This window comes from Amblyomma mixtum, chromosome 3 (genome assembly GCF_055824585.1).
Source record: "Amblyomma mixtum isolate Tamu chromosome 3, ASM5582458v1, whole genome shotgun sequence".
NCBI lineage: Eukaryota > Metazoa > Arthropoda > Arachnida > Ixodida > Ixodidae > Amblyomma > Amblyomma mixtum.
The window spans coordinates 195,640,133-195,663,564 of NC_143014.1; the positions used below are offsets into that span (position 1 = coordinate 195,640,133).

Genomic DNA, 23,432 nt, shown 5'->3' on the forward strand with positions numbered 1-23,432 from the left:
CGGTGATCTGCGATAAACACGCGCTTGCTGCGAACGTCAAACGGTGACGCATAGCGCGCGGCAGCGTGCGCCTGTTCTATGGGCAAGCGCGCCTTATATACCCCTCCTTTCAAATGCGCACTGCGCACGGCTGCGGCGAAAGGTTAAACGGTGGCGAGGAGGAGAAGCGGCGGCGCACATGCTCAGTAGCCTGTGCAGTGCGTGACGTCACTCGTGCTCCGACGTACGCCGGCTCACGCGAGGCGCGGTGTTGACTAGCGTAGTGAAGCTTTTCGCTTCAAAACAGTAAGGCAGACGAGGCTCCTCAAACTATGAGTATTTTAATGCCGAGCATACAGTATGTACATAAACCCCTCGTCGGTAACATTATCAAAACACTCAACGGAAGAGACTAAACACTCGCTCTACAACAGTGAAATATACTGAACAGTCAGGTATGATCAAGGCAGCGGTACACCTTGAAGAAAATTATTAAGGTCAGCCTGCAACGTCAAAGTAAAACACTGCTCACACGTGCAATATATACGTTAGTCACTGACACAATTTTTTTTCTCTTGCACACCACGATGTCGTTTGAAGGAACAGAAAAGAAAGAAAGGATGTCACTAGAGGAATATCTAGTTCTGCAGTTAAATCAAAAGCGAGCTATATATATATATATATAGGTGTGTGTGTGTGTATATCATATATATATATATATATATTTATAATATATATATCCTGTCAGCTCTAAAAGAAAGCAGAGGTGTGTAGGAGGTATTCACCTTACGTCACGAACTGTTGAGTGATCTCGAGTGTAGAGAGAAAGTGTGACAGAAAGAGCCAATTTAGACTACGTAAATACCCCGCCGTCCGGGCCTGCTACCGGCGGGCGGCAGCGAAAAACAGGCCCGCAGAAAGGGCGTCCGAGCCTGCGGCGACGCGAGCGAGGGCCGCGAGCTAAGGTATAAAAACTTGACCGCTGCCTCAGAGCCACGTATGTTTTTCTTTTTTTTTTCCTCGGTTATTTTAAAAATCAATCTCGCCTATGGAGACTACGCGTCGAGTATCCGTAGGAATGTGCTATATATATTGACTCTTCTAGAAAAAGAGGGAAAGTAACAAAGGAGTTTGTTGTCACGTCTCGGTTGTTTAACTTTCCTCCTACGATAGCGTTATGCAGCACGCCCGGCTCATGGCGTCGGCTGTGCACACGTCACTTGATCGTCTGCTTCTCATCTCCTTCCGGGGCAGAAACAGTGTGTGAGCATTCGTGTCTGTGCTTTTGCTGTGTTACCCGCAAAATATGCAAAAAAGAAACAGGGAAGACCGGAACGAAAACGGAAAGGTCTTCGTCAACAGTGAATCCGGCGACAAGACTTGTCGCACTCTCCGCACGGTACAAGTTACTGTCCTCAAAAACGTCAGATAAGGCCGTCAAGGTAGCTTCTGTTCAATCGCCTTTGTTGCTGCTTTGAATGCGGTAACGCCAGCGTCGTGTCGCCCCCTGAAGTGGAGTGCAGGCGATGGGTGATACAAAGGTAAATCTGAAGACAATCGGCCTGACCCGACAGCGACACAAAATTCACCAATGAGACAAAGGCGCGCTCATTCTCGGAGCTGAAGCTGGGAGCTCGACGACCTTTTTTTTTCTTTTTTTGACGGAAGAGTGCGACAGGTCTATACAACGAAGTCTTCGGCAAGGCGGATCACCACCACCGCCTGAATACAAGCGCAACTAAAGACTACAGTCGTGGAAAAAAGAATTTACACAACACCAACAACAACAATGGAAAAACAATACAGAAAGGAGAGAATCACAGAAATAAAACAACAACACAACAACAGCAATGAAAATGTGCAGCCTGTAGGTTTGGAGAGGCGTGCTTGCTCTCTGCAGCTACGCTGACCGTTTTTTTTTTTTTTTTTCAGATGTACACGCCGTTTGTAACCACTCTATAAATCACTTCTCAAAACGGGTATATGTATAAAATGTACATGCACCATATGATTCCGAAAGCACGTGTCCCCTATGTCCCCTTGTTCAACACACCAACCCTTTTGTTCCAAGAAATTTGCTCTGGGTGAACGGACGCTTACACAACTGAGCATTGATGCACACTACACTCACATACAACTTTTTTTTTTACTGTCTAATAGACACCTTTTTTTTCACAGTTCTCGACACCTACAACAACCCAAAAGCAGCAGCGTTACTACAGCAACAGATGCGACATGCGACACTTTTTTTTCGCGTGCTTTTAGGAAAAACTCTTCTCTCACTAGGGAGAAGCGCCTGTCATCGAGGAGCACCAAAAAGTGATTTCGTTAATCTTTCGTTTTTTTTTCTCCACAGAGACGCACGCAGCCATTCTATAGAGGAAAAAAAAAGAGACAGCTGCGTCAAAAGTGCGAAGCAGCAGCAGTAAATCCATCCGAGTTAGCCCGGCGCCCTACGACAAGGCTGAATCTTGCCAAAATTTACAATGGTCACTGAACGTCTTTTCTCCCTTTTTTTAGCGGAATGTTTCGAGTTATTGCTTCTTCAAAGGTTCGCTAACCAAACACGAGGAACTGAACGAATGCGTGACCTCTGGTCGGCGGGAGCACACACGACGGATGCTGCTGATGCCCCGCAGAGCAAGTATGTGTACATCCTCCCCATCTTTGAACAGGCCCTTGCCTAGCGTCAGCCTCTGCTAAGTAGCATTGTAGTCTACAAACCTACAGGCGTGAGCAGACGTTCTTCTACGGGTCTAGAGCGGGCGTGCGAACTCTGCGGGCGTTCCGGGCAGCCCGCTTGACGTTGCCTGAAAGAACCTGCCCGGGCATCGAGACCGCATCCACGCGAAGCGCAGTCGCGTACCCTGCAGATGGCTAAAAACCAGAACCACACGATTGTGTACCGCATTTAGCCGCATGTAAGACGCCTACTTGCACTCTGTTTGATCGGAGCTCCACTCGTCGTCTGAGCTGTTTCGCCAAGATGCCTCTTCCACGGACTGAAAAGGAAGCAAACGAACGAACGGAAACGGCATCGAAATCACTCTGCTACTGTACGCTGGCATCTGCGAATAAGACTCCAAAGCGCCTTTCCACCGCCTTACAAACAGCTCTTGCTTGAGGACGACACCTTGAGTCCCAGTCCCCGCATCACGCTAGTACGTCTCCATCGCCAGCCGCTGACCGCAACACTTCAAACAACCTGGTAGCGCGCCCCTGAACCCTTTTCATTGCAGTCTTACGTACGGGCAAACAAAACCTTTAGCCGCATACTCATTCGCCTGGCCGTCGTACGAACACCACTACGCATGCGTGGCTACCTTCTTCCCCACTCATCTATACCATCGTTCGTGTACCATCGCGTGGCTGTATGCCATCGTCCCTGGAAAGCTTGTCTGCACGTGCTTGCGACGCGGCAGATCACATTTTTGCGAAACGTTGCGTTACATGACCGTTAGGTGTCTCATCTGGCTCAACCTTAGCCCGTGGCAGAGATGGAAAGAAGGCGTACAGTTAACGAACGCGAGTCAGCGAAAGAAAGCTCTCTAAAGTTCCACGCGGGAGCGACCAGCCGTTTCAGCGCTTCCGACGCCTGCCATTCTGGAAAAAGGCAGATTGTCCTCAATCAAAATACGTCATAAATAAAGGTGATACCTTAGACGCTACTATACGTCATTCTTGGACGTTACTGTTTTAGCAGCATATACATGGAAGCGGACGTGGCGAGAATAGCTTGATTCATGCCAGTCGTGCTTCGGTCATCACTTTAGATGATAATTTTGTAAGAGCATCTCAGAGCCCAAAGCCATTCGCCTGCTATTATTAATACTTAAAACCGATGGAATCGCTTTCTAAACAGTTTGAATAAAAAAATTAGCCTTCTCTCCACCTCAAGATTCGATGCGAAGTCAAGGCTACCATCCCACAGAGCTAATGTTTCAGCCAGCAAAGTGCACACGGAAACAGTGCACTTGATTCCTCGACGCAAACAAAGCTCCTGCGAAAAGCTGCCCCATGCAGGCGGCCGTAGAGTGACCGTTAAACTAAACAATAAAACGCAGCTCGTGACTCCACCAAAACTGGCTGTGAATTAGGCCGAAAAGTAAGATTCCAACGTGGAGGACAGTTACCCCGTTACGTTTTCCTCAGTCAAGCACATTGGGCCGCCTCATTCTAGCTTCACGTGAGTCTCCTCCAGGAATATCGGTTTGGAAAATGCTGCTCAACCTGTGTACAACAACGGTGTTTGAAAGATTACTCTGCCGCCACTAATTACCTTTTTCTCTTTGTTCGCGCATGTGTATATAGTATATCTGTGTACGCAAGTTATATATATATAATTTTCTTTAAACATACTCGCATTTGTACAAACTTTTTACACGTTTGAGCATGATGTCTTCATTATTTTTTTTTCCTTACACGTAGTAAACTAGGAGACTACCGCAGGCCTCTCCGCTGACGTTTTTCTTCTCTTCCTACACTCGCAGTTTGTAACGCTATAGTGGTAAAATCCTGTACATGTTAGCGTACTCTGACGCGGATGCCCCGGTGCGAAACGAGAGGGGGAAAAAAAAGATAGAGAGGGGGCAGCTCATCATGGCTCCAGCCCAACGAGCTTTTGTAAACGAGGATCCCAAACTCAAGGCACAATATACAATAGAAACGTTGTCCTGCATAACTGTCAAAGGGAAGTCCGTTTCCGCTACCCACCGAGTGTGTTTGTGTGTGTATGTGTGTGTGTGTAGAAACAACTGAGTGGCGCGCTCTCACTCGCGCCGGGAGGTACCGGACGACCAATGCGTGGGACGACGCGCGGAGGCAGCACCGGCGGCAACAGCACCGGCTCCGTCCTCCGGACGAGAGGGCAAACCAAAAGGGCGGGAGGGAGCTGTTGTAGGTCGGTCGGTCGGGTGGTGTGTCGTGGCATTCTTTGGTTGCTCGGCGACAGGCATCCGCGCCCACGGAGGAGTCCATCAGTGGGAATGCATAGCTTGTTCTTTGTCGGTGTCCGGCCCAGCTTCGGCGCAGTCCACGAAGGTGCCAGGAAGAAGGTTGGGGAAGAAGGGACTTGATCCCTCGGTCCGGGAATTGATATGCGCTGCCGCCGGGCGCGCCTGCGTCCGCCGCGAGACTCGCCGGGGAAGACACACCCTGCCGCTGCTGCAGGCAGCCACGCAGCCGCGCTGGCAGATTGCACTGTGTCCGGACAGGAGGGTCGGCTCCCGCTGCCGGCCGCCAGGGCAGCCCTGCGGACCTGGCAGCACGGTGCGGTCGCCCTGCACAAGCGCCCCGTTTCACCAAACCTCGTGTTCAACCGCTCGTTCTGGCACTGCCGGTAAAATCTAAAACCCAATCGCGCCTTTGAACGCTGCCCCATTCGCATGCATCTTCGGGACTTGCGAATCAATGCGATCCTTGAGCTTCACTTTCGTTTTGCTTTTCCCTTTTTGCTGGGCGAGAATGGATGGTCTGCTTTAGCGTTGAAGAGCTACTCGTTTGCGCAAGAACAGTGAAAAGGGGTGAAGTCAAGACTTCAGGACCTGCCATCTGTAAACGAGCCAGCCTGCACTGCTGCCGGATCAGCCAGCTGTCATGCCAAATACCTTCAATGTTCTGCGTTTGAGCACTCTGGTTACGCATGCACCGACCAGTTCTGTAGCGGAAAGCTAAAACTTTGGTCACTGAACTTGCAGCAGTTTCATGGCGGCTTTTAGGAGCTTATCTCGGTACATTTGTTGACTGTCCATGCATTTGACCAGTGTATATAGCTAAAATTTCTGGCACTTACGCATGTGTGCTATGACAACACAAAGGGTCCCGTGTAATGATTCAGGAATCGTGAGTTGCCATCCTAGCGCCAGCGCATCTCGTCGAACGAAAGTGATTCGAGGGAACTCAGCTGCCGCGAAAAATCAAGGTCACGGGCACCGCATATGTACGCAAGACAAGCTCTATTCTATACATGCGTGGGCCCCTGTGTCCTTAACGCTCATTAAAGCTACCTTCGAGGCTCAAATGCAGCTCTCTTATAGTACACTGAAGACTGCACGAGCACGATTAGTCAAAATGAAACGACGGAATAAGCGGTCGCCCTTTACTAGTACGGTCGAAGCTGAAGCACCAAAAGCTTGCTTCACTGCACTAGCTGAGGTACTGCGAAAAAGCCAAACCTAGCTTGTACTTTATGCGAGTTATTCGGCGTGCGCATTCTTGGACGACACCGCTGTCTGTACGAAGCCAGCTCTTCATGGCTGCAAGTTTTCATTGGCTGAACCGAAGTAAAGCGCATAAAATTTAGCTGATATTCCCAGCAGCCGGACTTACCACAGAAGCTAGTCGAACCGGCGTGTTGTGTGTACGCAAGTGGAAGCAAACGACAGGCTTGGGCAGAACTTGCACAGCTTGTGTAACGCGAACATTTTGCGGTTACTTCCATACTCGTTCTTAATGAGCAGCAATATCCCCACCGATGCCAGTATTCATGCCGCATAAAAGCATGCTCGCAACATGCACATGCGTTTGTTGAAGCTACTCGAACGTGCGGAGAAAAGGAGCAACGAATGTCGGAGTCCACGTACCTGTCATTTCAAAAAAGAGTGATTCGGTCTACAAGTATGGTTACAGTTGGTCTTCTAGGTGATTGAGTTCAATTTTCTTCCTGTTGTGGAACTTTCCGTAGTGACAGTGGTGGTGGTGGTGATGCTGATGGAGATAACCTGCGCCCAGACATAGCGAGGCGCGATTTACAATCATGACATCATTTCAATCATGACACATCTCCGAAAACAATGACACGAGAGCTTTTGCCACAGCAGCACTTCAAAGAAGGCGCGCAACGCACGCCCTACGTCAGTGTATGCGCTGAGTCACCCTCACGACTCCAGCGCTTTCAGACAGACGTCACTGCAGTCGAGTGAAATATTGTGAGCATGAGAAGGAATAAAATTGTGGAGATTAAGATTGCTTGAGGTCTGCCTTCTCTCGCGAATAAACGCTAGGGGCACGTATACCTCACATCACACGCGCCAGTCTGCTACGTATCAGTGCATCACTTTGACTCGCCACCGACGATGCCAGGAAATATTCGCAGTATTGAGTGATCAGCGCTCTTCATATTTACGTTGACTAATAAAAAAAACATTCGTGATATATATAACCGCGTGTGATGAGTGGAAACTTCCAATCAATATGTCGTACAGCGTCAGAAGTAGCAGAAGTGAAATGTTTCGGTGTATATAAAGAAATTCCGATGTTACACACGCTTATACTGCTTTTGAAACCACGAACAGCTCGCGAGCGCCTGCCTGCTTTCAAACTGCACCCCTGCGCAGGACACAGGCGGATACGCAATACAGCTTCTGATATTCTTATGTATATTTACCGTTGAGGAATGCACAGCCAGACCCCCTGCCAGCGCCATCCTGTCCTCGACAGCATTCCGCACATGTTTACCGGAGAACTAAGAATTAAAATTTATAAGCCAATATTACGTGTGAATACGGTATTGTACCTCGCTATTGCTTTGTATACACTAGCTGGTGTCCTGTAAAGAGTGCATGGATGATGTCCAAGTTTGTAAACAAGTTATACGCGCTGTGCATTGGCTGGCTGCCTGGGCTGCATACAAGTACACAAATGCTTAAGCGACCCACGAATGTACGTACGTGCGTGACTTACGTGAATGAACAACAAGAATCAAAGTGCAAACACTTTTTGTTTATAAGAAAGCAAAGTTTCGTTAATAAATTTATTTTGTCAGTTTAAGACAGAAAAAAAAAACTTATCAAGCAGCCAATAGCGACAAATAACCGTTAAAAAAAAACTCGGCTTTTGCCCGCGTGAAGGTAGCCGCGGTGAAGGCGGAATTAGCCTTAAGTTGATCATGCCGTCAATTGTTCCGCCTGTCTCATAGTTAAAAAGGAAGTGTACTTTCTACTGCAGCCCCAGAAGGTCAGTGCCCAATAATAACTTCAACGGCAGACTTGCTACTGCGCGCTTCTCAGTTCGCAGATCATCACGGAACACAGCGTGGAGGACGCCGCCCGGTGGCGCATTCTACCTCCTCAGATTTTGCAGATTTCTGACACTCATGAAAACAGGGCCCCATTAGCGGAAAGTGCCAATTCTCGTCTTTTGGAGCTGCCACAAACACTGGGCGTGACCGAGCTTATTGTGCAAAACAATCCGCTGTCGTGCGACCAGCGACTCCAATGCGAAAGGGAAGCCACATGAAACGTACCACAAATATTTTATGTGAAGTTTCCTTAGCCAGATTAGTGGTCGAAGGTTGAATTTGTCCGAGCGAGCCTAGAGCGCCTTCACTCTTGGCTGTCTTGGAGTCTGTTTTAGAGTCATCGCAATCTAAGGTTCGCACAAGTGACATATGGCAAAGTAAAGGTCGGTGGAAGCAGATACGCGCTTTCGAAGTGATGCATTTCAGAAGTTGGCGTATTGCACGCGTAATACCAATTGCAAAATAACTGAAATGGCCCAAGAGTGGGTAATGAGAGCTTGGCACACCCGAAAGTGAAAATAAAAAAAAAATAAAAATTAGAGGTACACTTAAGCTCTGCCTTTAACTACTCACTTACTGCACCATAGGTGATGGGTCATGTATGACCCACGTTTTGAACAAGCCGTCAAAAATTCAATTCGGCGCTTGCGGACAAGCTGTTTTATTTGTTTTTTTTTTCTTTATAGTGCGGGCAAGCTGCGCCATCCAGTTTGCTTTTATAACGCGATTTCTTTGGTTTCAGATTTTTTTTTATGATTCCCTAACGCTGAGGAGGCGACGTGAAAAATGAGACTTTGAGCCATAGCGGATGCTTTGAGCGGACGTAGTCCACCGGTCGCCGATCATGGCGTTCATTTCGCCGCGCGCTCCTCAAAAGCGAAGGACTACACTGAGAACTTTTGTAGGCTCTTATGCTGTCTTTTTTTTTTCTTTAGAGCAGTAGTGGTGAGTTAGACAACCACGTGGAGTGGTCAGATTTCAGTTTCGATTGTGAGACCGTCTCAGAGGCCCAGGACATCAGCGCGTGCTCGCACGTGTTTCGTTTCACCGTTCACGTTGTATTTTATGTAGTGCGCTTGGTTCTTAAATGATGAGAGTTGTTTTAATTGGCGCTTTCGGGTCTTTGCAGCATACTGCAAGGTTATCTTGCCAAATGCGCTAGCAGAATTTTGATTATGATGGTGTCAAGGAAGGCCACGCTCCCTTTTCATCCACAGAAGCCCATTAACTACAACCGAAAAAAAAGAAAAAAAAAGCAGGAACTGCAAGCTCTGCTAAAAAAAAACGATAACAGAACTCAGAACAAGTGTAGTGTGCAGCCCATCCCACATCTACCTCCACTTCATGTACTCACGCGACTGCTTTCTCTAGTGGCACAGCAGTCATATTGCCTAACTTGAAAGGCCACGGAAAGTGCAGAGTATTATGTACGCAGCTGGAAACCGCAAGAATGGTAGCTAAGAACATGGGAAACGTTTTACAGATTTTATTGTAATGAGTTTCTGGCTCAGTGTAGCGGCTTTTTGTTTTGCTTGTATTCTTATTTTTTTGTGTTACCAGCATCTTTAACCAATGAATTTTCGATAAGTTTTGCACACACAACTCTGGCGCCTTTTTTTTTTTCGTTCGGAAATAGGCACGTAGCCAAGAATTTCTTTCGGGAGGGGCCCAAGGTATTTATTCTAGCTGGTGGTAAGGGGGGGGGGGGGGGGGGGGGATGCTTGCAACTGGCTGAGTACTGCCAAGAGTACGTGCCTGTTCGGAAGCATAATCAATAAGCTGCAGTTTGATGTATTACAATGCGCCGTGAATTTAGCATTTCTCGAAAAAATAATTTTCATTTTAAAACACTCAAAATCGGTCGTTCTTTAGCGGTAAGGAAAGAGCTAAGTGTGTGACGCGACAGCTTTAATGATTCCTTCATGCGGTCTCTTCTCACCCTCACTGTTCTTTGTTCGCATTAACACATTTATCACCACTATCACATCACAGTTTCCACATTTTTGTCTTTGAACTCTTTCACAGTGCAGTTCACCCACATAATGTTAATTTAATTAGTATCTCACTAATTAACACGTCTATAGTTCACTCCTTTAATCATCACATTACTACACTTCTTAAGCCAACACCACACACACATCACCCCCCTCGTACCAAAGACTAATCAACGTGGCCTAGTCGGGAGCATAGCGCTGGCGACCCAAGGGTCGTGGGTTCGGATCCAGACTAAAATTCATGGAAAGTTTTCTTTACTTAAAGTCACTTACTTTTTAAAGCTGTCATTTGAGACATGCGCCGACCTTTAATTCACATTACAAGTGTTCTTTTCGATCATTTTGATTCCAGATATACAGGCGTGACGTCACGCGTGACGTGCGTTTCTCCGACACAACGCCACCGGTATGGTGTCGAGTTTTCCGCTGAGCCGAAGCCCTAACGCTAACGCGTTGAAATAAATTTACGCGAACGCATAGCCGGAGGAGCGGACCCGGAGAGACTCCCTATCTCATCTGGGGAAAGATGGTACCTAGGGAAAGGAAGTGAACTTTGTGCAATGTTATGGAAATTAGGATGGAGAGCAAAATTCTCGTAACGAGCACGCGTCGAAATATCCACCACTAAAGTCGCCACTGAAGTCGCCAAAGCAGCAACGTGCGAAGCTAGCCTTGAAGTACCTCTATTGTCTGACGAATTAGCGACCTTGCCTAGCTTTTGATTCCTCGCTTTCGTTTATCCAGTCAGCATGAACGGCGGCATCAAAGGCGCGCCAGTGATGTCGCCGGCCTATGCTAACGCCGCAGCATGCAATGCATTGGTTTGCGTGAGGCATACAGTGTTGAATAGCAGACTGAAGGCCGACTTTGACGGCGGCTATTAACGAAGCATATGCTTGTCAATACTACATGCGTTAGCCATCACTGCTTCCAAATTGGCAACGAAAATATATGCCCTTTGGCCGGTAATAAAAAAAGTCAGTGCACTTTACATGCCTTCGCTGTCAAGCAGCAAAGCACGCTTTGCGCCAGCGCTTCCTAACCCCAACCCTGACCGAGCTGGGGCTCCCTCTACCTTGTTTCCTTCCACCTATGCTGGCATGTGGCTGCCCATGCTGCAGTTTCAACCTTATGGAATCCCATCACTCAGGACCTGGACGAAACTCAAGCTTCTCATCCTACTCCTCCCTTCTCCAATTTTAAACATTGCTACGCTAAGTTGTTTGTCGTGGTGTGTCTTCGTTGCAGAAGGTGAGCCCTCTGCTTTATAAAGCAGGTGGATCATCCACCACCTAGGTGACGTGATCTTGTGACGTCATCATGACCTGCCAGCTGTATAGTATACCGGGTGTTTCACCTAAGACTTTCTGCAATTTTTAAAAACAAGCTATTTGAATTAGATGCGCGCTTTTTCTGGCATAGCATTGTCAGTGGTGTAGTGCATCATAATGCAGCTAAGACGTGCTAACTAGTAGGTTTGTTAACCAATATTTAATAGTTAACTTTTAAACTATTACCGTTGGGCTCCTTAATTATTGAGAGACATGCAGCTCATCGAAAGTAATGTCCATATCCGTTTTTAGAATTTCGAGAACGCGATTATCCTCGGCGCTGTGGCCCAACAAATTTCGCCTACATCGCGCCAAAACACATGCGGTTTGAGAAGCTTGCAGGCAAAGCAACCTCTCCAATGAACCTAACTCGTCGAAATGGGCAAAATTTGTTGGGCCACAGCGCCGAGGATAATCGCGTTCTCGAAATTCTAAAAATGGATATGGACATTACTTACGGTGGGCTACATGCCTCTCAATAATTAAGGAGCCCAACGGTAATAGTTTAAAAGTTAACTATTAAATATTGGTTAACTAGCCTGCTAGTTAGCACGTCTTAGCTGCATTATGATGTACTACACCACTGGCAATGCTATGCCAGAAAAAGCGCGCATCTAATTCAAATAGCTTATTTTTAAAAATTGCAGAAAGTCTTAGGTGAAACACCCTGTATACGGGGCGTTTCACCTAAGACTTTACGCAATTTTTAAAAATAGGCTTTTTGAGTTAGATGAGCGCTTTTTTCGGCATAGCATTGCCAGCGGCGTAGTACATCGGAATACGGCTAAGACGTGCTAACTATCAGGCTGGTTAATTAATATTGATAGTTAACTTTGAACTATTATTTTAACTATTAACTATCATGCTAGCTCCTTAATTATGCGAGGCGTGTAGCCCACCGTAAGTAATATCCATATCGGTTTTTAGAACTTCGAAAACGCGGTTAATTACCCTCGGCGCTGTGGCCCAACAAACTTTGGCTACATCGCGCCAAAATACATGCGCTTTCGAGAAGCCTGCAGGCAAAGCAACTCCTCCAGAGCACATAACTCGCGAAATAGCCAACATTTGTTGGGTCACAGCGCCAAGGGTAACTGCGTTTTCGAAATTCTAAAAGCTGATATCGATATTACTTTCGGTTGGCTACGCACCTCTAAGTAATTAAGGAGCCTAACAGTAATAATTAAAGAGTTAAGTATTCAATATTAATTAACCAGCCTGCTGGTTAGAACGTCTTAGCTTCATTCTGATGTGCTGCACCACTGGCAATTCTATGCCAAAAAAAGCGCTCTTCTAACTGAAAAAGCTTATATTAAAAAAATTATGTAAATTTTTAGGTGAAACACCCTGTATAAGGCTTTCAAGAATTTTCAAAAATGGGCTTTTTGGGGCAAAAATATGGGTTTTGCGGCATAGTATTACCAGTTTTAGCGGACATCGTAAAGCCGGTGAGTTAGCTGGTTTAAAAAATTTCTGAAAACTAAGTTTTTAGCTATCAGAGATGGGCAACTGGTTGCAATTAGAGGTTTGTAGCCGGTCGTTAGTAATAGCCATATCAGTTTTTAGAATTTCGAAAACGCGATTACCCTCGACGCTGTGGCTCGGCAAAATCTAGCTGCATCATGCGAAAATATATGACCTTTCAAAAGCATGGAGGTAAAGCAATTCCTCCAGTGCACGTAACTAGTCGAAAAAGCCAAATTTTGTCGATCCACAACGCCACGGGTTCTAAAAACTGATATGAATATTACTGACGACCGGCTGCAAATCTCTAATTGCAACTAGGCGCCTAACTATACTGGTTGAAAGTTTATTATTAAAATTAGTTAACCACTTAAGACGATTACTTAAGACGATTCGCCGGCTTTCTGGTGTCCGCCAACACTGGAAATACTATGCAGCAAAAGCCATATTTTTACCCCCAAAAGCCTATTTTTGAATACTTTTGAAAGTGTTCGCTGAAACACCCGGTACATGTATTTTTACGGTGCACTGTCGCGAGGCGAATAGGCTGTTTTTCTGTCGCTGTGCTATTGACGACGACGAGGACGCTGCAGCTAGTGCTTGGGTGACTTGGTTTTTGTGTGCCTTCTGACTGTGGCCTGTCGCGCCTGCTGCCGAGCTAACCCCCTTAATATTTGGTGGAGGTGCTGGGTTTCGATCCTAGTACCTCTGAGGGAAAAGTGTCAAGCCTCATCAACTTCCGGGAACAAATGGATTGCCGTTGCGACCGATTACGCTATAACGCGCGCTATCCTGACCAACAGTACCTCCGATGTCGCCGACTTTCTTCTCCATGACGCCGTCCTGCTTCATGACGCTCCTCGTCAACTGCTTACGGATCGAGGCCCCTGCTTTCTTTCTAAAGTGGTCCACGACCTTCCGCGCTCATGCTCCACCCGTGTCAAGTTCACGACGGCCTACCATCCTCAAACCAACGGCCTTACTAAACGCCTTAACCTCACCCTGACGGTATGTCTCAGACCCCCATCGTGACTGGGACGTCAGTTTACCTTTCGTGACGTTCGCCTACAATTCCACACGCCATGATACCACCGGATACTCCCCCTTCTACCTGTTCTTTGGCCGCGACCCGTTGCTACCCTTTGACAGCTTACTGTCTCATGACCCTTCTACCAGCAGCTACGCATGTGACGCCATTGCCCGTGCTGACGCCGCTCGCCAAATCGCTCGGGGTCGTCCCGACGCTTCTCAGACCGCTCAAAAACGTCGTTACGACCTTAAAAACCGTGACGCCCATTACCCTCCCGGCACTCTCGTACTCCTCTGGCCCCCTGCGCGCCGTGTGGGCCTGTGTGAGAAGCTACTCCTCGTTACGTGGGTGCTTACCGCGTCTTGAGGCAACTAAGCAATGTGACCTAGCTACGAAATCACGCCCCTGCACCCCAACTCTCTTCCCGCGGCCCCATACACACAGCTCGTGCACGTCGCCTGTCTTAAAGGGGCTCTGAAAGGGGCTCTGATAAAGTTGGGGTACGCCTGGGATGTTGAAGCATGCTGTTTCACGAATATCGTCCAGCAAGAATTTTTTTAATGCTCTTTGTAAAAGCTGTTACCTGTAGTTAAAATCTGAATTTCAGCGTCTTCGCGCCTTTCCCTCTCTTCTCGTCAATTTTTGCACGCTGGAAGGTTGGCGCTCCTCCACCGGCCCAACCTCAGGGAGCGGAGCTTCCTGACCCGCCGGAGCTATGCGGCTTACTGGCCGCGGCCACGGCAGCTGCCTGACGCCCGAAAGAACTCTCAACTTGCATACGCAGGTGCGAGCGACGGAGGAGGGTGCGAGCATGAAAAAGTCGCCGGGAAGCGCTCGCCACCTTCGCGCCCGATTGTGGGTCTTCTGCTGCGTGTACAAGTGTATTATTTGGCTCAGGTTTTCAAGACAACACAGTGCAGTGATTGAGCGAGTTGATGTGCTCTTCTCGGAAGGTGTTTGAGAGCCCCTTTAAAGGTGCACTGAACAGGTATCTGTACTCATCTTTTTACCGCGGGAACTCGCTCTACACGTTCTGAGGACTCTTATAAACTTAGAATTATTCTCCTGAGCGGCCGATTTGCATAATCTAAAACAGATTAAACGTCCCGGCTCCCGCCTTTATTTAAACTCACCGCTGACGGTAGGAGCACGGCCGCTTGATGCAAAGCGCAATCGCTTTGCGCTTTGTATCTAGCGGCCGTGGTAGGAGTCAACCAAAGCGTGGAGTGCCTTTCAGCCAGTCCCGTGTCGGCTTGCCGCTCTGCCATCGGCGGAGTAATACGTAGCGATCGGTGAAAGCAAGGAGTCCACGCGTATTTTTATTTCCGTGGGCCTAATTTGCAGCTACGTTGTCTGTTACTGGATCTATTTATTCCCGGAAACCTAAAAACAAAATAAAAGCAAAAGCGAAGCCACCACGCGACTGCCTGAAAGGAACTCCACGCTTTAGTTGACTCCTCCCACCTTCATCAGTGAGAAGAAAAAGGCGGGAGCCGGGACGTTTAATCCGATTTAAATTAGGGAAATCGGCCACACAGGAGAATAATTCGAAGTTTATAAGAATGCTCGGAACATGTAGACCGAGTTCCCGCGGTAAAAGGACGAGTTCGATATCCTTTTTAGTGCACCTTTAAGCCTACTATTCGAACCCATCACCTTAGGACACCCAGGAACTATGCTTCCTTCCACGGGAAGAAGGGGGGTAGTGTTACGGTACACAGTCGAAAGGCGAAGAGGTCTTTCTGTCGCTGTGCTGTTGACGACGACGACGGCGCTGCAGTTAGTGCTTTGGTGACTCGGTTTTTGTGTGCCTTTTGAATGCGGCCTGTTGAATGCGGCTGAGCTAACCCCCGTAATAATATGAAGGAAGCCAACAGCCACCGAAACCAAGGAGCACAGGGGAATGTTTCTATTTTCTTTAAATTTGTGGTGTTGATCAATGCGAAATTATTAGCGTAATTATTTTATCGTTTAAAGATAATTGATGAGAAAGCAGGCATATATATATATATATATATATATATGAGAGAAGCCAACAGCCACAGAAACCAAGGGGTACAGGGGATTTTTTAATTAATTGATTTATTTTGTGGTGTTGATCAATTTATATTATTGAATATGTTATCGCTTAAAGCTAATTGATTAGAAAAGCAGAAGAAAAAACAACCACATGCCGCCGGTGGGATCCGAACCCACAACCTCCGAATTACGCGTCCGATGCTCTACCGCTGAGCTATGGCGACGGCTGTTAAACCTTCTGCTTTCGGGGGTATTTATGTTTACAAATAACCTAACCTTGGGAGAGAAGCCAACAGCCACAGAAACCAAGGAGCACAGGGGATTTTTTTTTAAAATTGATTTATTATTTTTTTTGTGGTGTTGATAAAGTAAGAATATTACTGAATATGTTGTCGCTTTACGCTAATTGATTAGAAAAGCAGAAGAAAAAACAACCACATGCCGCCGGTGGGATCCGAACCCACGACCTCCGAATTACGCGTCCGGTGCTCTACCTCTGAGCTACGGCGATGGCTGTCAAGCTTTCTGCTTTCAAGGGTATTTATGTTTACAAATAACCTAACCTTGAGAGTGTTCATCAGCGCCACCCACGTTCGTAAGCGGCGGACGTGGAACGTCCTGAGTTACCGCTGGTGTAACATAGAACGCCATCGAACGGCGAGGGTGGAAGCTGTGTGAGAACCCTCTTATGCTTCCTATGGCGTCAAGGCTGCCAGAACCGAGACCCTCGCTAAACAATTAAGCAAACAAGGGAAGGGGAATGAGGGGCTCGTTATAAATATGAGAGAAGTCAATAGCCACAGAAACCAAGGAGCACAGGGGATTTTTTTTAAATTTATTATTTTTTGTGGTGTTGATCAAGTAAGAATATTACTGAATATGTTGTCGCTTTACGCTAATTGATTAGAAAAGCAGAAGAAAAAACAACCACATGCCGCCGGTGGGATCCGAACCCACGACCTCCGAATTACGCGTCCGGTGCTCTACCGCTGAGCTACGGCGACGGCTGTCAAACCTTCTGCTTTCGGGGGGCATTTATATTTACAAATAACCTAACCTTGGGAGTGTTCACCAGCGCCACCCACGTTCTTATATATATATATATATAGCTGTAACTGAGGACGTACTACGTCCGCCGCTTAAGAACATGGGTGGCGCTGATGAACACTCTCAAGTTTAGGTCACTTGTAAACATAAATACCTCAAAAGCAGATCTGATAGCCTTCGCCGTAGCTCAGTTGGTAGAGCACCGGACGCATAATTCGGAGGTCACGGGTTCGGTTCCCACCGGCGGCATGTCGTTGTTTTTTCTTCTACTTTTCAAATCAATTATCTTTAAGCGTAGCATATTCAGTAATATTCATTGATCAGTACCACGACATAAATAAATCTAAAAAATCCCCCATGTTCCTTGGTTTCTGTGGCTGTTGGCTTCTCTAATATATATATATTAATCTCCCATTGATGAAAACTACAAATATAAAAAAAGACATCCCATATGCTATATATATATATATATATATATATTGACGGAAACCAACAGTCATCGAAACCAAGGAGCATAGGGGATGTCTTTTTTATATTTGTAGTTTTCATCAATGTGAGATTAAACCAGAAGAGAAAAAACAACCACATACTGCCGGCATAACCCGAACCCACGACCTCCGAATTTCTTTATTTCATTTTCTCATAACAGAGAAAAAAGGAGCAGGAGCTAAAGGCTCATAGCCTGACAGAGGCTCCTGCCCCAGGTAGCACAATTTGGCATTTCAATGCATACTTAATAAAAAGCAAAGATAGAAAGGGAAACAGCTCTCAATTACATAAACACATTTGAACACATTTGGGCCCTGTGATTTTCCAGTTATAGCCATGCTTCACTATTGCAATACGTGACCTAGACTGAAACTTCTGCATGCCAACAGGCTTGCCTGCCACATTGTATACAGAGGACAACACAACTGGTGGTCAGTGTGCCGCCGATGTGCGTTGTGGGAGACTTTAACAAGTGCAACAAAAGCCCGTTTATTCCATGGTTGGGATGGGCTTCAGCGCCTAGAAAACAGATCTTGGCAGAATAACATTGTAGAAGACAGAGAGAGAGACCTATTCAGAAAATTTGGCTCCGTTTTCTAGGTATTGATGCTAATGCAAGCTGCAGTAAAAGAGGGTGCACGGCTACGATTTTGTCACAAGTACCCGTTTCAGTTGGCACCAGCATGCGAGAGACCGCATCCGAGAGAGAGACCCCGCATCCCAAAATTGTCTTGCGGTAAATACGTACGCCAAACCAGACAGAAGGCTTTCATGATGGCCACCTTCTGGTCAATGGAAATTGCTTTGCGGTTTCGTTTTCCATCGCTTGGCTCCGTGAAATCAGCAGGACGTTGATACCATCAAGCATGCCAAGCGCGCTGTCAAACGTTTTTAAACATGAGATCCTGCTACGAAAACGGAAATTAAACTGCACATGGAACCAGAGGAGCAGAGCGCGCTGGCAGTGGGTGCAGCGAGAGGGTTGAAGAATGGGGTAACTTCAGTGATGTTGGCAACTCGATCAAGGCGCAGCATGGCTAGGGTGGCCACCATAACAAGCGCTGCATGGCATTGTTCATTGGGCACGAAATGGACAGTGACGTTGACTGGAGGTTTGTTATGTCCCATTCTTGCAGGAAAGTTTTACTTTGTAAAAACGAGATATCAAATAGTACATGTGTTCTATGGGGAAGCTGCGCTACCCAGGTGGCACTGTAATTGTTCCATTCGGCAACTAAAAACTGCTGCCGTACGCCACTTGGGCCGCTACAAATGTGAGAGCACATACTGAACGATTAGATGCCCGTGTTTGGTTGACAGCATTCATTGCCTAGCTTCTCTCAACGTAGCCCAGATAGGTGATGCACGGCATGTGTGGCTTCAACACAGCCCGGAAGCTCATACCTATCTGATAAGTGCACGAAGGTGGCGTGGAAAAGCACAACAAGTGCACTGAAAACTGCTTGCCCCTCGTGCTTGTGTGTGAAGGCGTTGCAATCAACACGGCAAACTTAAGCGCAGGTTCATTATGGGAGCTTCCAAGAGGAATGGCTATTCCTTCATTGTATCCATTACTTCGTTATAGCGAAGTTTGACATGTATTCCACCGATTACCACACTTCCAATTTGTGCACAAACCAGCACTTCAGGAAGGTTTTTTTACAGATGGTCACAATAAAGAGCTATTTGAAATATTACTCCTACCATACTGTGCTATCAGATTACTACATTGCTACTAACTACCAGAACATTACTACAAGATTTACTAACTATATGCGAATATGTAGCACTGGTCTTGGAGACCGTCAAGTGACCGAAGCATGTCATAGGATTAAGACGAAAATGAAAAGATCTTGCCTCATATTGCAAGAATCCAGCACTGTAATATTAAAGAAAGGAGGATTTAACAATTTAAACTGTCACTGAAAATCTCATAAAACAAGCTGAAGCGGCAACCTGCAGTGAAACCTAACCATTATTAGTGATCTCACCACATGAAGTCTTGGTAAAATCTTGCGTGTCAAGTGCATGGTCTTTTTTTTCTTTTAAGTGTTCATCATACATTACAGGCTACGCTCTCTGCAGAGCACCCTTTGATGAAAAGCAACACTCCCTCTGCATCGCGATGAAGTGCTCCGAGCTTTCTTTAATAGATGGTGCCACAGTGTTTTGCATTTCTTGGTTGAATTGGTAACCACGGTCTACCAAAACTGCCATTAATGAGGCATACATTGCTGCACTGCAACAGCTTTGGGTGTGGAAAACCAAATGGAAGCTATGCTACAGACTGAAATTGTTCAACTGTTGACACGTGCCTGGGACTGCATTAGTTTTCAGTACCTCCGTTTTGCCAGCATGCAATCATATTATCGCACTCCCAGATTCATGGTTTGCAGCATTGGGATGCATAAAAACAGGCGCATCCGCTGATCAGAAAATTCCCGTTAAAGTTGCTGCACCATTTCTAACAAAACTGTTGCAGAATTGGACACCACTGCACTTAAAAAAATGGAGTCCTAAAATTTGGCTGTCAGTCCCTTTAAAATTTAAAATGCTATTTTCTACACCTGCCTGCACCAACTTGTAATGAACTTGAAGGTAAAATTAAAGCTTCACACTGCGACATTCCCTCTTACAGATAACTTTCCTCATCAAATAAGTGTTATTGCTGGCTCATGAATTTAGGAGAGAAATTCAAAGTTAACACAGAAAAAAAAAATTTCTATGAATGGGAGTTAAATGAGCATTAAGTGAAGAGTTGGAAAATGCTGCACCTGCACCAGGTAAAAAGTCACATGTTGCTTACATTGCATAATGCTAAGGTTTGCATAAACGCAAAGATGGCACCTACCCTAATAAATTTAACAGAGCCAGTAGTAGGCAACTTTATTTAGGACACAAATTAAGCGTTCAGTAGGTTGGCGGCCTGTCGTATCAAGTCTACAGCACTTAATTTATCACTGCTTTTCATAATGCCACATACATTGGTTTTTACTTTACTGATGGCACTGTGCATCCAAGAAATGTGTTTAGAAGGCCTAATGCATTTCTTTCAGTTTTTAACAATTTCACAAAACATACAGAGATCTCACAAAAGTAATATATTACAGCAAGCCCTGACAACTACTGAATTAGAAAAGAAAGCCTGCGTGTAACAACTAGAACATGTACTGACAAACCAAACATAACACTACTTTACAAGCATACTTGTTTCTCAAAGGCGTAGTCCACACATGTATAATCAGTACACAGGCTGTTAAGTAAACATCGAAAAACTCTGCATCCTGAAGCCACTTGTTTCTGGAAGACAAACGAACTTCAATGCCAGTGCTGCCAGCAAATCATGCGGAGAATGTTCCGTCTGTGAATAAAAACACAAATGCACTTGAGAAAGGAAATAGAACAAAATGAGCAAATCAAATAAAGTTTATTTCAAAAATCAAAAACAAGAAAATGTGCTCTTTGTGCAAACAAACATACAAGCTGATGCAAAAAGCAAACAAAACATTCGCCTGGTCATACCAGATGTTGAGTTACCTCATTCCTGCTTGTACAAAGAAGTAAAATATCCAAACACTTATCTTCGCAACCAAAGAAACCCTTTATCAGTAAGCATTAAACCTAGAAATGTAAGCTCCCCACAAGAAAACTGCACACTGTGTTGCAGTATTTCCAGGCAACACTTTATTTACCCATCACTAATGTCCTTTGCATGTCCGCTGTTATAGATTCTGTCACCAAATTTTATACATGAACAGAAGTAGCTTCATTTTAACAGTACAAATCAAACTGTAGTACAGCATCATACTCAAGTAAATAAATTGTGTGTAAAGTTTACAGATGCAGCCAATTTAAGAAGCTGCAAGTAACTAAGTAAAATGCTGTTACAAAATGAGAAGCTAATATGAAGAGGCACAGTGTGCAAGACAATGTAGCTGCACAGGGGATTCTTACATACTTGACAGCAGTAATCTTACAACACTTTTTTTATACTGATTAATTGAAATGTTAAGTAAAATGCATCTGATGTACATCAACCTTGCCATTCTTTAAAAAATTTCCAATTTTTCAAAGGCTCATGAACAGCCTTTTCCATGTGTCCAAATTCCATCAAGTTTTTATCTTTAGATACAAAGCATCTAGAATGAAAATGCCATAGGATGTATACAAATGGCAATAAAAATAAAATAAACATTCCAAACATTAAAACAAGCACCAGCACTTGCATTGACAAGGTGTAAAGGAAGGAAAGAATCTTGATATTTAAACCACGAGGCAAGCTTAATGAACTATTGAGGTGAAATTATGAATGTTCAAGAATATGCGCAATGGCTATGCACAATCCAGATTTAAAGACTAATGTCTCAGTGAACTGAAATGCATGGCAAAGAAGCTACAAGTGGGAAAGGCGGAAAAACTAATTAATAAAATAACTCGTAATAAACAAAAGAAAGGCAAGCCTCGGATCATATTTACAAAAATGTTCTTATTTAATTGCTGAGACTTGCTACTTTCCATAAAAATATACCATTTCAAGTGTATAGTATATCAATGTGTTTATCAAGTAGGTGTGTATTGTGCAGCGGTGTAGCCTTGAGTCCCAAAGCTAATTGCGGAAGACCTTTTCTCAGGAAATACCGGCTATACAAGGGAAGCTGGTTTGTTTGCATCTCTGGTGGGAGCAATGCAGACAGAGAAACTCCAGATACAGAGGGAAGGGTGACGCTAGAGATGTGTGTGTTACAAGAACACTTTAGGCGGCCAAACTGTTTCATTTAGCCTTTGAAGATGAAGGCAGGGATGGCTCTGTCTAAAGAACTTCATTTAGTACGAAAGAACTGTACTTGTGTTCGGCATAATGAGCACAAGTATTGTTTCTTTCTATGTTCACTTGTGCGCTAGAATTTTTACTTTTACAAGCTAGAACTAGCAAAGCATTATTTCTCAGCGATAGTGAAGACCAGGCATGCTCAAGTTGGAGACCTGTTAGAGCTCAGTAAACATGACATACTGCAATGCCACTAAGTATGTGTTGTAGCATATCACAGCCATTACATACAGCTAACTGCACAAAGTGGAACATTTTGTATAAGTATGCAAATTATGTTCTAACATTTTTGTAAATATGGCTGTTCAAGAATGAGTGCAAACAACAATAAGGTCTAATCATACACCCCAAATTACAATACACAGATTTGCTGACCAAGAGAAAAGTATTTAGAGTCGTTATTTCCACCAACTATGGTCTGGCAGACTGGCTTTGTCACCACCTATGGTAAATCTTACCACACAAATACGTACAGCTTCCTCCTGTTCCTCTACTGTCAATTCCTTAAATGGCTGCCAAACACTGCACCAAAAGCTCACGCAAATAAAAAGATGAGAAGACCCAGATTAGTTTTGTGAAGATTTGCACATCACATGACGACTACTCACTGGTCTTTTACAGCCTAGAGTAGAAACTAGAAAAAGTCATCATTTAAACACAAGCTGCTAAATTTTTCATGGCTGTTCTGCAGTTGCATATTCAACATGAAAGATTCTCTAAAGATTCAACAAGGTTAGTTGTTGCCAGACAGCTTTCAAATCCAAAACTGAAAGCAACATTGTCTATTTTTTTTTTCTTCTGGACCTTGCAAGTGTATATATTTCCAAATTTATTTGCTCTCGTCAGCTAGGCATGACAAAGAGTGCTTCTTTCAAGAGGGTAACATGCAGCGAAATCTACGTTCCCACCATTCTTTAATGTTTTAACTGCTTCATGTTATATTAACAGTCAGACGTAATCACCCGTTTCTGTAGAACAAATAGGCTTAAATTTAAAATGATTAGTGCTTTAGAGTCGCAGTGGATGGCTCTTATGAAAGTCCTAGATTTAAAATTGTTTTATACTTTGATTTTGCAATGGGCAAGCTGTTTTTTCTGTTCAGTTAGACAATCATGATGTAATTTATTTAATTACTAGTCATTTCATGTACTTAATAAATGTTTTTAAAGCTCTGTCACAGCTATGCCAGTTTCACTATGAAGCCTACCTCATTCCTTGAGAGAGACATGCTAAC

The 23,432-nt window shown here is 45.1% G+C and overlaps 1 protein-coding gene across 6 annotated transcripts in view; it reads right to left on the reverse strand.

Moving 5' to 3' along the window:
- Positions 1-301: 301 nt before the first annotated feature.
- The window catches only part of Glut1 (Glucose transporter 1), a 217,106-nt gene continuing 193,975 nt past the window's right edge, over positions 302-23,432 (reverse strand). For 4 of the 6 annotated variants that reach the window (XM_089582389.1, XM_089582385.1, XM_089582387.1 and 1 more), the window contains exons 15-16: positions 6,561-6,698; positions 302-5,258 (exon numbers count right to left, since the gene is read on the reverse strand). In XM_089582389.1, the coding sequence (XP_089438515.1) occupies positions 6,601-6,698 (98 nt within the window). In that variant the 3' untranslated portion in view covers positions 302-5,258; positions 6,561-6,600. Of the gene's footprint in view, positions 5,259-6,560; positions 6,699-17,490; positions 20,732-23,432 lie in introns of those variants that run through there. The other 2 variants (XM_089582386.1, XM_089582390.1) reach the window with 2 other exon arrangements.